This window comes from Sander vitreus, chromosome 17 (assembly GCF_031162955.1).
Source record: "Sander vitreus isolate 19-12246 chromosome 17, sanVit1, whole genome shotgun sequence".
In the NCBI taxonomy this organism is placed as follows: domain Eukaryota; kingdom Metazoa; phylum Chordata; class Actinopteri; order Perciformes; family Percidae; genus Sander; species Sander vitreus.
Window position 1 is genome coordinate 18,068,092 of NC_135871.1, and position 13,752 is coordinate 18,081,843.

The following is a 13,752-nucleotide window of genomic DNA, read 5'->3' on the forward strand; positions in this document are numbered from 1 at the left end:
TGATGGAGCACAACACCGTTCATGTGTTAGTGCCTGAAAACAAACAAAGCCAATCTTTCTCTGCATCTTTAAACATGCTTACCCTAACCCTAACCCTTGGCTGATGGAATATCATAAGCCCTGACATCAGATTAAGGAAAGGAGAATCATGCAAATAAAAAATAAAAAACGGACCCTTTTCTCGAAGTTTATAAAAACAAATCTACCTTATTTTTTTTTGCTTCTTCATTTTCCCATTGGGGATAAACTGTCCATTTTAGATGTCATTATGGGTCATTTAGTAAATCAATGGGCTGCAACGTTTAAAATAATTTACCAAAATTGCTGGGAGGCAGGTAAATGAAACAGCTGTTTTGGGATTATTGAGCCTTCTCAGTCAATCCATCCAGTCTGTAATGATTTTCACAACATTGATATGAAAGATGTTGACACCAATTGTAGCATTTCCCTTTGACCTCTGACAATTTCATCACATTCAAGCACAAACACACACATGTACAGTACACACACACACATACACATCTGGTTACCTAAAACATATCAACATCAATACATGTGGCTGCACATGTGTGGAAAGGAGAAACTGTGTTTGTGCGTGTGACAGAGATAGAGAGAACGAAAGAGAGAAAAAGAGAGATCCAAAGACTGGGCCCCCATCCCCATTCAGCCGTGATAATAGTTTCCATGACAATGAGGCATGCTCAACGTATCAGTTGTGGCCCAGATAAACAGTGATTCTTCACGCAAACAAGAAGGTCATTACAGCAGCTTGTCAAATCAATGCCCAGTGTGTCCAAGTTGATTAAGACATCTCCCCTCAGCTCTGACACTCTGTCAATAGCAGTGGGTGCACAATGCAGTGGGGGCATGGTGATGTCTGTGGTGGATTATGCCTGTGTGTGAGTGTGTCCGCATGCACACATACACCAGCACAAACACACGCGCTGTACTCAGATGATTGGAGTGAAATACCCATCAGTCAGGGAGCCGAGGTGGACTAATGATTCCCTGTGCTGCCTATTAGAACTACATGACAACTCAATCCTGCTCACGGAAAGAGAAATGGAGGAGCGAGGGAGATGGGGGGGGGGGGGAATAAAGAGACAGAGGAAGAGAAGAAAAGAAAAAGTGACCTTGTAGCAGCATCATTTGAGGCTGAATTAAATTGGCAAGAGCAGCTAATCTTTACCTGGGGGCGATTAACAGAATTAAAGGAGAATAACAAAGGCACAGAGGTTGGCTCTTCTATTTTTCCTGCCTGCCACTGCCATTTGAAATTTGTTTCTTCTGGAAAAGTAGACAAATCTTCCTCTCTAAGCCCGTCACTGATGGCTGGATTTTCTATCTGACACACAAACAATAACAGGCTGTCATTGTAACTGGTGCTTTATCATGAAATCATGATTATGTTCTCGAATCAGGCAGCTTGGGTTGCTATGTTGCAAATCATCATTCTGATATTGCTAATAATACAAGGCAATTCATTTGATTATTTTCATTATTCGGACAAAACTAGAAAATGTTGCTCTGCCCTCTTTAAACTCATACAATAATTTCTTTGAAAATACAGAGTAAAACTTTTCCCCTCATTGCAAAACAACAGGATGCTATCTGTAGGAAGTGAATTACTTTAAGTTTAGCCTCTGCACTCGGTCTCATAGCCTCTCTCTTCTCACAGGCTAATCAATATGTTTGGAGAGACAGACAAGGTTAGGCCTATCAGCCTGTCTGAGAGAGAGAGAAAAAAACATTGCTAATACCCAAATGCGAAGGTTCACGGCTGAACTTTACCCACACATAGAGAAGAAGAAGTATAATAACCAATAAACCTTTAGCTCAGGGACATTCAAACTAACTTGAGTGAGAAGCTCAATAGTTTGTGCTGTTGGCATTAAATCACCATATGCATATTTAAAATGGTGAATGATTTGTAGCTGTAATTTGCTGTGAGAACAACTCTGCTTTTACACAACTTCCAGCACATAAAATACATAAATACAAAGACAAATAACTTTTTTTATCACATTTTGTACAGACATTCATGGCCTAGTGCCAACACGATGTTAACAGTTGTCCAATACTTTGGTTTATGACCAAATACCTGCAAGTAATGACATTCCCATCAGACTTGTGTCAGACATGCTAATCAGAAAATGTTAGCATGCTAACACTCTAAACTAAGATGGTGAATATGGTAAAGAGTGTACCTGCTAAACATCAGCATTTTAACATTGCTATTGTTAGCAGGTTATTTTAACATGTTGACGTTAGCATTCAGCTAATACAGCCTCACAGAACTGCTAGCTGTAGACTTGTTATAATATCAAAGAACTGATTTGCATTTTTAATTCTTAATAATATATTTACTGCCAACACTGAGTTTGAGTTTTTCACTTTTATCCGAAGCTTCACATATAGCCATATCCACTAGACAGAATTTTTTTAATGTGATGGGTTTTTGATTCCGTATTTACCTTTATTGTTGCAGAAATTCAACAATTTTAGACAAAGCGTTTGATCCCAGTTGGGTCCTCAAATTCGCTGCCTTTTTGAAAAAAAATTTTTTTCCCAAATGACAATCATGTGCATTACATCAATTTCACATATTACAAGTAGCCAAGCTGCTATAGTACAGAAGACAAAGGAAAGTCAATACGCCTCTAGATAGATAGATAGGATCGGAGTGCCGCAGGAAATACCACCAAGTCTGACACGCAACACAACACACTCCTCCCTCAGGTCACACCGCTGTGGGGCCCATAAAGTGTGTATTCAAATGAAATATATAAACATTGTTTACAGTTCAAAGAGATTCATGGGGCATATTCTCTTGCGTTTTGAAGTGTAATTTCTGCATCCACTAAGCTTCCCATGGTGATCCAGAATGGCAGTCACATATACTGCAGCAGCCAGTTGCATGATGAGTGCGATATCAATGGTAGGTACCCATCACTTAGCTCAATGTACAGTACACTGTTTGTTAAAATATTCTTTTGTGCCTCAACAGAGTCATACAGAATCGCCCATGTGAGAAAATCACCCGTCTCTCCTGAGGGCTTTTTCTAGTTCTTGTTCATGTTCAATTGTCAGATAAACATGCACAAATGCACATATACACCAAATATACTCAATCCGCATTTCCACCCTCAGGACCTGAAAGAAAAAAGAAGTAAATGCCAATATTTCCAGAAATTTCCTTTGAAATATTTGATTGTTTAAGTCAAGCGTGTAAAATCAATGGCTGATGATTTGTGTCATGTTGCTCTAGGGCCTTAGGGCACGAACATTCAAATGCCAACATTGCATATCCTCTGCCTTACCATTCTGTATAATTACAATAAGTTACCTGCCAAATGAATATAGTTGCTGTTTTAAATATGTAGATTAAGCAATAAAAGAGAAAGTGTCTCTCTTGATATACATCAGATAACACGCAGCCATTGGAAAGTATTGAATTTGATGTGTTTCTTATATGTAAATGTGTTATTGTTAAAAGAAAATTTAGAATAAGTGATTCAGGAACAAAGAGTCAAAATTTCACTCAAAAAATTGCATCAAACAATGTTTCACTTCAAAACAAAAACAAAACAAAAACATGTTGCATTGTTGTTGTACAATATTTAGCACTGACACTGACAATAATTAATATTCATGAGAATGCAACTTTGCAGCCCCTCAGGATGGTTAAATTAATTATGCTAACAGGGTCATTTAACTGCTTTATTCAAAGCAAGCAATTCTCGTGCAATAAATGACACAATAATTACACACACAATCTAACAAGACGACAGTGACAAGTGGTGGAATGACACACTAATCTCCATAAAGTACAAAGAACACATTTATACACACACACACACACACACACACACACACAAATACGGAAGTCAAATCCATACAGGCAAGATGAAAGAACAACAAAACCCAGCTAACAGTTTTACATCCGCTGCAGCTTCTCTCTCTATGAGTAGTAAATATGATTTGTTACCACATGTTATTATTTAGTGTTATTCATCTTCTCTGTCAGTGCACACAGAGGGGTAATAGAAATGCCAGCAAGGTGGCTGATTTACTTAGTAAAATTTTCATCTCAAGGCTTGTGAGGCATGATTGGAGTCTGTAAGAGTAACGGGAAATCATACATTATGTAGGCGAATCTGACTCGACCTTGAGACTTCTCAGCACAGGCCATATATTACCAACAGAGCGACCTTCCCATTCCGAAGATACATCTGATGTGTTTAAGGCTGTTTTACAATGCATTAGGAGGGCTTTACATGTGCTGAGCTCACTTTATTTGCTCATACATTTCACAGGAAGAGTTTAGCGTCAGCCTGATGGGGACCATTCACAGTGACTGAGTCACTTGTCAAGACAAATGAGCCCGTAGAAACCGACAGAGGCGGTGGATAATAAGCATTTCAAAGCAGATTCCCACTTATCCCTTTTTATTTCCCTTCAATATACAACACATTTACTATTCAGTGAACCCTTGATGATTCCACCTCATCGTGTATTCTCACCTGCTGCGATTGATTGACCTGCATCTTGAAGACAGAGAATGGATATAATTTTTTCCCACCGAGTGATGGGGCATCAGGATCAATATTCTCACTGTTGGTTAAGCTTTTGCAACCTTTAGAATATCAGCTCCAATCGATCTCTCTCACATAATTGTCTGTATTTTCAAATCAAGTTTTTTTTCTTTTGTATGCCAATGACATTTGGAATGCCTCAAGGTCTTGTTATGTGACCCGTTGAAATAGCCGAGGTAAAGGGCACAAAACACAGATTCATTAGCATGTAACATTTATTGTCCATGTCTCCCTCTTTCTACTTTTCACCCCTGCACTATAAACATTTGGGGAGAGTGAGGCCGTTTTGTATTTCCATATAAAAAGCCCCATAATTATAGAGCGGTGGGCGGCGGGGGGGGGGGGGGGGCGAAGACGGTTGTTCCCCTTATCGGAGGAAATGATAAGGGAGTACCAGGCCTTTCTGTGAAAGAACCGAGTCCATTTTGACATAATTGGCAGTGGAATTATTTATGACATTAATTGCCACATTATCGACTGGCTGTCAGCTCCTGTGTCAGTCTGTCCATCTTTCTTAGTAGAAAGAGCCAGCTCAGCCTGGTGCTCCACTGACAAGCTAATTACTACAGCACAACCCTGAATGACAAATGTTACTCATCTAAGACCGGCCCGGAAATAAGGGCCATTCCCCCTCTCCAGCTTCTCTGGATCAACTGAAACTACAGTGTGCTGCCAAAAGTCTTCAGGTGCAGGAGGAAAATAGTTTGTATGTCAGACAGAAAGAGAGAAAGAGATGGATGGAGGAAGGGAGGGATGGAGAGAGCTTTCTAGAACCAGGGGGGCAGTTAAATCTAAATCTCACCCCATCCTGTTTGCTGCTCTGCTATCAGTGGCTAGTTGTCACTCATAAAGACAAGTCTCTTTTTTCTCCCTCTGCCTCCTTGTAAATTTGCATTAGCTCATGCCAATCAGTCATCAGGCTGTAGGCTGATACGTAGTGACGGGGTGAGTGGTCCTTAGTTCCTGTTCCTGTGACAGTGAGTCACGCACTAGTGTGCCTTTTGGGGAGGTGAATTGTGCTGTGCCACCAATGTATTATCGAGCTCAACGATTACAAAATATGTAAATACATTTTAACATACTCCAAATCTGAAAATATTGTCACAATGTTTTGTAAAGAAAATGGTGTATGCACTATATACAAATTAACTTAGTATTCTTTCTCTTTACCATTGTGTACTAACAGGAAATTAAACAATAATTTTACTTTTAAATATTTCCAAAGATAACAGCAATTTTTCTCCCTGAGCATTCTCAACATCGTATGCATTTTGGTAGTTTTTCAATAGGTTTACTATTTCCTTATGCATTGCATTGTTGGACAGGTGTGTCCATTAACAGCACCCTCAACACATAGTATCATAATCATCCAATTATATTTAGTATGTATTATAAAATCAAATTACAATTTATACTTTTACAAAATGATACTTTAAAATGTTTAATTTATTAAATTACTAGTCTATATCCTTCGCGTTCCACTTCCAAGATTGCTCCGGTGCTGCAGAAAATTCCACTGGACGCATGTATTTTTCGTTTCCTTCTGCTTTCTTTGTGTTGTAATTTTAAATTTGGTGGATTTATGAGGACTATTGTTGACTGCTCCTCAGATATCTGCATGGTAAATTGAGACAGGTAGCTGTCCAATCTGAGTTTTCTCTTGCACAACTATTTTGCAGCGGCTCTGTGCGGCATTTAGCACCACCCATGACAATTGATTGGTTTAAGGAAATGGCATTAAAGCAGAGCACGTTTTCCTCCCATCCCCGAATGCTGTGTGGAGTAGCCAGACTCTCCTTCAATGTGCTTTGGAGGAGGGTCTATAATAGTACTAACAAATTAGAGGCAACAGCCAAAAGTCAATACAGACATTGTGCAGAGACATCCAGCTGTGGCTCACTCAAGCATGGATACACACAGAAAATATGTAGGTACAGTAATACCTTCTCGTGCACACACACACACACACACACACACACACACACACACACACACACACACACACACACACACACACAGTGGCTAGTAGAGGAGCCTGCAGGGCTACTACAGCAGAATGTCACTGATCTGCTCTGATGAAGTGGTGTGCCATTTGTTCAGCCAGGAAGTTCCCAAGGAGTAGCAGCAGTGACGGAGCTGAGGGTCAAGGAGGGCAACGCCTACAGGTAGATAGCTGTAGCTCCCACCTTAATTAATCTACTCATCCCCTCACATGCACAAAGGCGCATGTCAAGCATATGTCAACCCGCACTCCCCGCCCATCCCATAATGCAGTTTGTGTTGATGTGGCAGCTCAGGATGCGTCCCTGACGAGGATAGAAAGTGACACACACCAAACTCGGTGTGTCCCCCAGCCAGCTTCGGTGGCTCGGGGCCTGTCAATTCCAGCTCTGTCAGTGGCACTGGCTCAATGGCAGTGCCTGTGACACATGTCACAAAGTTTTAAATGTCTGCTCTTTTCAGCAGGATGGCTGGGCTTGCGCTGCAGCCAGGGGAAGGATGACATTTTGTGTCGTGCGGGGGGGAACTTGTTGTGGCTCCCCTCTTCCTACCTCCTCTGGCTGTCAGCCCCAGTTTCCTCTGAACATATCAAAACACAGACAAATAAACCTTGTCATTTTGAAACGCCGGCACTAGTGACCAGGCTCCTGAATGGCATGTCAGCTGGAATATGGTCACACAGTCGTGTAGGAAGTGGTGCATAAGCTCAGGCAAGCGAGCATGCATACTCTCACATGCACACAATCTTTAAGATAATAGAAATAAGAAATAAACAGCCATAGTGAACAAACATCGCATGAGGCTATCTCTGACCTTTCCTTCATCTGTCTGTGGATGATTGATGCGTGGGACTGAAGCTCAACGTGGCTTCTTTCAAATCCCAAATACAGCAAGCATCTCCTTTCAATCTCATGACCATGCTTTATTCAGCTACTTCACCTCTAAAGGATGTGTTCAAGCCTAATGATTCGACCTGAGATGTGTCAGTCAGGGACATCTTTTTAACCACTCTTGAAGTTGTAATGAGGAGTAACATAGGGCTATTCAAAATGCTGATTGGCTCTTTTAGCTTAATACAGGAAACAGATCAATGTGATAAACATTTGATCATCAGTAAAGCAGTGTATTGTGGTGGCAGAGGAAATTGATGTGAAGGAACAAGAGTTCTTTGATAAAGCTTATAGTTAGAGCTGGCTTGAGACTTGATTTGACACTATAAATAAAACTGAATTACGTACCTTTAGCCCTGCATCAATTTGACAATAGACACGTTAGTTGAACCATTTTAATTACTTGAAGTCATTCCGCTAATACAATTTTATATCAGATCACATACATCACATTATTCATGTCAAAAATTTAGATTGGAAGGTTGCCTGGACAACTTTAAAAAAAAAAGCATTTCAACACTAAAACTGTTGAGACAATATTCCATTAGATGCAATTTTCTAAATATTATTATACTTTGTTTGCAATGCATCACAAAACAAAGCAAACAATGAATGGAATATTTCAGTATGATGTTAACTGGTTGAAGACACAATGGCCGAAAAAGGCAAAACATGAAAACGTGACACCTTTACCCATAACGATATACCCGGAATGCATAATTGGTTACAACTCTGTTCTTCATTAAACCTGGTACTGGCATTTGATAAATCTTACAGACTTGAAACGGAAACGGACTGAATCATTGCTCAGATAACAGACATATAATCTGACTTCTCTTTCTTTTCTAAGAGACACAAAGATAAAAATCATTCAATAAAATGAATTCAAACAAAAGATGGAACATCATTCTGCAGTTTGCAACAGACTAAACAAGATACACTGATTATGGCTCAAGTTTGGACTAAAAAGCTTAGGGATGTTTAACCAGGCAGTATAAACCTTGTTCTGTCAAACTCTTTGCAATGTCTTATGTTTTAAACAGCAGTTATGTGTGTGTGTGTGTGTGTGTGTGTGTGTGTGTGTGTGTGTGTGTGTGTGTGTGTGTGTGTGTGTGTGTGTGTGTGTGTGTTCTTGTTTAACTATATTTGTGGGGTCCAAAAACTGGGAATACAGTATACTTATGGGGTCCGGACAGCTTTGTGGGGCCAACATGCTGGACCCCACAATTTTAAAGGGCTGGTTGAGGGTTAAGACTTGGTTTTAGGATTAGGGTTAGAATTAGGTTATGGTTAGGGTTAGGGTAAGGGTTAAGGTTAGGCATTTAGTTGTGATGGTTAAGGTTAGGGTAAGGGGCTAGGGAATGCATTATGTCAATGACGGGTCCCCACAAAGATAGTGCCACGCACTATGTGTGTGTGTGTGTGTGTGTGTGTGTGTGTTTAAAAGAGAGAATGAGAGAGATGAGTCCATGTCAGGCCCCAGGTGTGTGACCGTCACCCCTTTCACCCTTGATTAGTGGCAGTAGTGGACGGGTGATCCATCATAGCTGTCAAAGAAAAGGATGCAATTGGCTAAAAGAGAGAGAAAGAGACTGTCCTTGTGTGTGTGTGTGTGTGTGTGTGTTGTGTGTGTGTGTCTGGAGTTGTGCGGTTGCTGATGCTTAGAGGTAATCATGTCAGTGGGAGTGTCATCTCTGACTCTGAGCTGGAAGCAGGGAGGCAAAAGCAGACCAAGCTCAGCAAAGGAGGCCGTAACTATGGGGCTGGAATACGACCTTAAAAAACAACATTCTCCTTACATAACAAAATCTTTTGATGAAGTTTAAATCTTTTTCCAGTTGGAGATTAAGTGACTCAAATATCACCAGTGCTTTTAATGAAGAGAGACTGATTTGATCGTCTTTCGTTCTGTTAACATTCCCTGTCACTCATGTCCCTCTTTGTGCCTGACCAGCTGTCCATCAGAGTTGGTCGTTTCGGATGAATCTGTTGCCTTCTGAGTGCTTGCCATAGTAGATGTAGCGACACTTGGCGAATACTCCTAAAAACAGAGTGAGAGAGAGTCAAATGAGGTGTGGGTCATGCTTGTAGTTTTAAAAATAAACAAGAAAACATTTATTATTAAAAATTGGGAAAATAATTATCAATTTGAATGTATTGACCTCATTGTCTGACTGGATTTGTACTGTATTTCTTGGAATATTTCAGTGACAGACAGATAAACTACATACTAGTGCTGTCAAACGATTAAAATATTTAATCGTGATTAATCACATTAATGTCATAGTTAACTTACAATTAATCGCACATTTTTATCTATTCTAAATGTCCCTAGATTTCTTTTTGTCCCATTCTTTTTTCTCATTTTAAGGCTCTTATCAACATGGAAAAGTGGATCGGCTTGCTTTGTGCTTTTGTCGCCTGGCTTTGACGAGGGGACGGAGAATTTGCATCAGCTGTGTGCTTGGCCATCAAGTGGTATTTCAGACTGGACGTGCTGCGATGATAGCTCAGTTCACAGTGACAAAACACACAGATCACTTTGGTCTTGTCAATAAAACCATTTGGCAACTTTTTAAAAGTAAACTTTCCATTCAGAATCTTATTGGCATCCATTTTGGCATCTCGCACTCGCCATCCACTCAAAACGTAACGTTAGCCTACTACTCTTTGGCCGGCTCGCAAGCCCAAACAAGTTTGTGCGGCGTGCCTGTTGTTACTACTACTACATACCAAGTTGGCATATGCCGATCTATAATTTCTTGATCACAGAAATACTTGCCATATGCACATATATAATGTTGTGCAATGTTTGAGTTATAGATGAGCAGCAGTGCTCCCAACCTGTTGGGTGAAACCCTCACAAGGGACCTACAAACTGATGCAACCACAGAATGAAACCAATGCAGGTTTCAAGACATGCAAAACAAGGTGTTAACATTTTATGAGGTAGTAACTGCATTCAATGTGTTCGTGAGACCTCAAGGACACAGACGATATGTTTCAGTGAGAAACGTTCAATGTAAGCATGTTTGTTTACTACTGTACAAAAACCAGAGACCAGTGTGGCCTTGGGGCAGAGTCCTGACAGCAACAGGCTCACAGCCATCACCCATCACAGCAAGTCATTATTCAATTATCAGCATGCAAGTTATTTGCGTATGTGCATGTAATTGGCTAATAAAACACACTAGGTAATACAGATCAATTTTGGAGTTGAGAACTAAGACTACTACTAAGACGTGTACTACAGACTCTACAGTATGAACAGTATAAGTTAAGCAAAGGTGAGCTCATTTACAGAAATCATTTAACCAGAATCCTGAAAAAGAAGCCACATGCATTCTATGCAGCCCAGAGAAGGAATCCAAGATGGCCGGCAGTGCTTTCTTGTTGTAGTGAGAGGTGTTGCCGTCCAGTGAGACCGCTGCCCAGAGCTCTTTGACTGGTCTGCTCTGACTCTGATGTCACAGGGCTCCTACTGCCACTTGATGAATGTGGCGGGCTGCGGCTAGGTGTCACCTCTCACCAAATGAGGCAAGGACAAGTGGCATTAGTGCTGTCAATGACAGCAGAACAGATACAGCTTTCGCCAGGCTTTCTAAATAGATATCAAATGTATTATAGGAGTAGGGGGCCGGGCCAAAGACAGGGTAAGAAAGGAGAGACTTATGGGAGAGGCAGCGTCGCAGAAGGATGAGGGAAGCTCCAAGCGCTAAGTCCAATGACATAATCCAAAGAGACATTGTCATGGGTGGGGAAAGAGTGGCAACTAAGTGACAGAAAGCAGAGACAGGGACAGAGATACTGGTGCCATATTAGTGCCAAGCATATTCTGATGCCACCCTCAATTCTAACCAAACCTGACACATCGCTCTCGTTCCCCCACTCTCTCTGACTCTTCAAAGTAGGCTCCACCAAGTCACACACACACATATACAGTACAGAGACAGACAGACAGACACACACACACACACACACACACACACACACACACACACACACACACACACACACACACACACACACACACACACACACCAGTCCCTCGCAGCAGTAGTGGGTGTTCTGTCAGGCGGAGGAGCAGTACAGCAGCAGCCCACAGGCCCGAGGACAAGCTCAGTCAATCTAAATCTGGACTTTGTAGTGGAGCAGTGCTCATTTCCCTCATAGCCCAGCTACTTGAGGTGATCCAAACACTGAAGTGTGAGGAGCTGTCACCTCCGATAACATCCGGGACCAGCTCCATGCCTGCCTGCTCCCCCGGTGTGTGAGGGGTACATATACGTGTGTGTGTGCTTCTCTGACAGTGAGGAGATTGGGGCGGGGGGGTGAATTTCAGCTGCTGTGATTTGCCCGGGGATATAGGTGCCACGGCTGGAGACTGGGCTTGACACCACAGGACTCGGGGTGTCTCACAGCGCTCTGATCATATGGGCACCGGGGCCTTTCACATATTCACAGCTTACCCGGCAAGAAACTCACTCTCTCCAGGAGTGGGGCCCTTAAAGAGATTACCCACTGAGGTACCAGAACTAAGACTCCTATGAGACATTACCTAGAGGGGATATATTTGTAGGTTGCAACCAAAGCCTTTCAGAGATAACCTTCACAGATGAAGGAACTAAAGCTAAAGGCCCCTCAAGCCTTCACACTCTGCTGAGCTCGTCACTAGCCCGTGGGAACTGAGGAGGATTGGAAGGGAACACATTCTGAGATTCTCCAGCACCAATCAGAAAGCTGTGGCGATGTGTGACCTGTAACTCTCCAACAGTGCTTTAAACAAAAAGCTATATCTGTGATCAAAGGAGAAATGGAAGAGTAAATTAGGGAAAAGAGCAGTACAAAGAACAGAGTTGAGGTCCCAGTGGGTGAAAAAGTCCCTGAATGTGTGTCTTAATTTTCTGTGCAACCTGGCTCAAGCTCTGGATACCTTTCAGCACTACATTAAGCAGTGTAGTTTGTGCATAAACACACTCCAGTTCGCTGTGTTCCCTTCACAGCGAGAGCCTGCTCTTATTATGAGAGAAACCAAGAGAAAGATGGGGTGGTTAGAGACCCAGAAGAGAATAACTAAGCCAAACTCACTCTTACATAACGCCTTCTAAGGCCACGCTCACGCCTGCGGGGTTCCGCCTGATGAACAGATACTTAATAACAAGTGGTTCAGTGACAAACCCAGTAGTCTACAATTTCCTCTGTGTATCCTAAGCCATGGATGAGCACACTTGAATCAACACCCACACTCTCAGCCATAGACACATTATCGCAAACCCATACACACTTTCATCTCATGCACACAAATATAGCACACAGTGAGAACAGTGGGAGAAGCCATTAAAGTGACAGATTAACAAAGTGATGTGGAGGCTACTGTTTCCACCATGCCCTGGTGGAGGAACAATCAGGCCTTTGTTCTGCATATGTCACGTGGCACCTTGTTGTTTTTAAGGGGAGTAGCTAAAGCTCTTGTCTTTATTAAAAGACCGTACAGTCTGCATCTTGTATCTTCCTCTTGGTGAATGTTGTAGTGTAAGTTCATTGTCAGACAGTCTGGTCTTTTCAGAGCTGATTACCCAAAGCATGTGTCCTCTCTACGGGGGCTTGATAGGCCATTCTGCCACAGTGTGAGTAAGCCAGCTGTACAAAGCCTCCTATATACAGTGCTCGAATATCAAATTAACACATATGGTAACAAAAGTATTTTTTTTGTGTGAATATATAATTGTTCTATATAAAGTATAAGGCCACTAAACCAATCCCTGCAGACAACTGAAGACTCAAGATCTGGCAAAGGTGGCAATTTGTGATACTTTAATGCCTTGTTGTACTAAATCACCATGATATATAACCAGAAGTTTACAAGTTGTTGATCAATACAGTGTCAGTCAGTAGTTCCTGAGATTTCAAAGTGCCGAGCTGCAGCAGTCCAGCTCATGGTTACATATTTCATTAACTGAACTGTCACCTGGGTATCTAAGCAGATTCATCTCTCCTTAAAATATGTTTCCACTGGATACTTTGTACATACATTTTCAAGGACACTTAATATCAAAATACTTTACAATTTAGTAGAAAGACTAAATTATGTCTAATTAAGTCCTAGATAGATAGCAGAAGTCCTGTATCTTTCCAAGATAGCCTCTGTTCCAGGTCTCAGTTTTTTTCATAGTGGGGTCTTTAATATGTGTTTCTATAAAGCTGAAAAATCAGTGTGTAAGTTCATACTTTCAAAAAAAAATGATTAACTTTAGTAAACAGGAGCA

At 41.4% G+C, this 13,752-nt stretch overlaps 1 protein-coding gene across 1 annotated transcript in view; it reads right to left on the reverse strand.

Moving 5' to 3' along the window:
- Nucleotides 1-8,532: 8,532 nt before the first annotated feature.
- lrmda (leucine rich melanocyte differentiation associated) overlaps nucleotides 8,533-13,752 on the reverse strand; it is a 212,019-nt gene continuing 206,799 nt past the window's right edge. Inside the window, exon 7 of the mRNA XM_078273595.1 lies at nucleotides 8,533-9,527. Within this exon, the coding sequence (XP_078129721.1) occupies nucleotides 9,448-9,527 (80 nt within the window). The 3' untranslated portion in view covers nucleotides 8,533-9,447. The remainder of the gene's footprint in view (nucleotides 9,528-13,752) is intronic.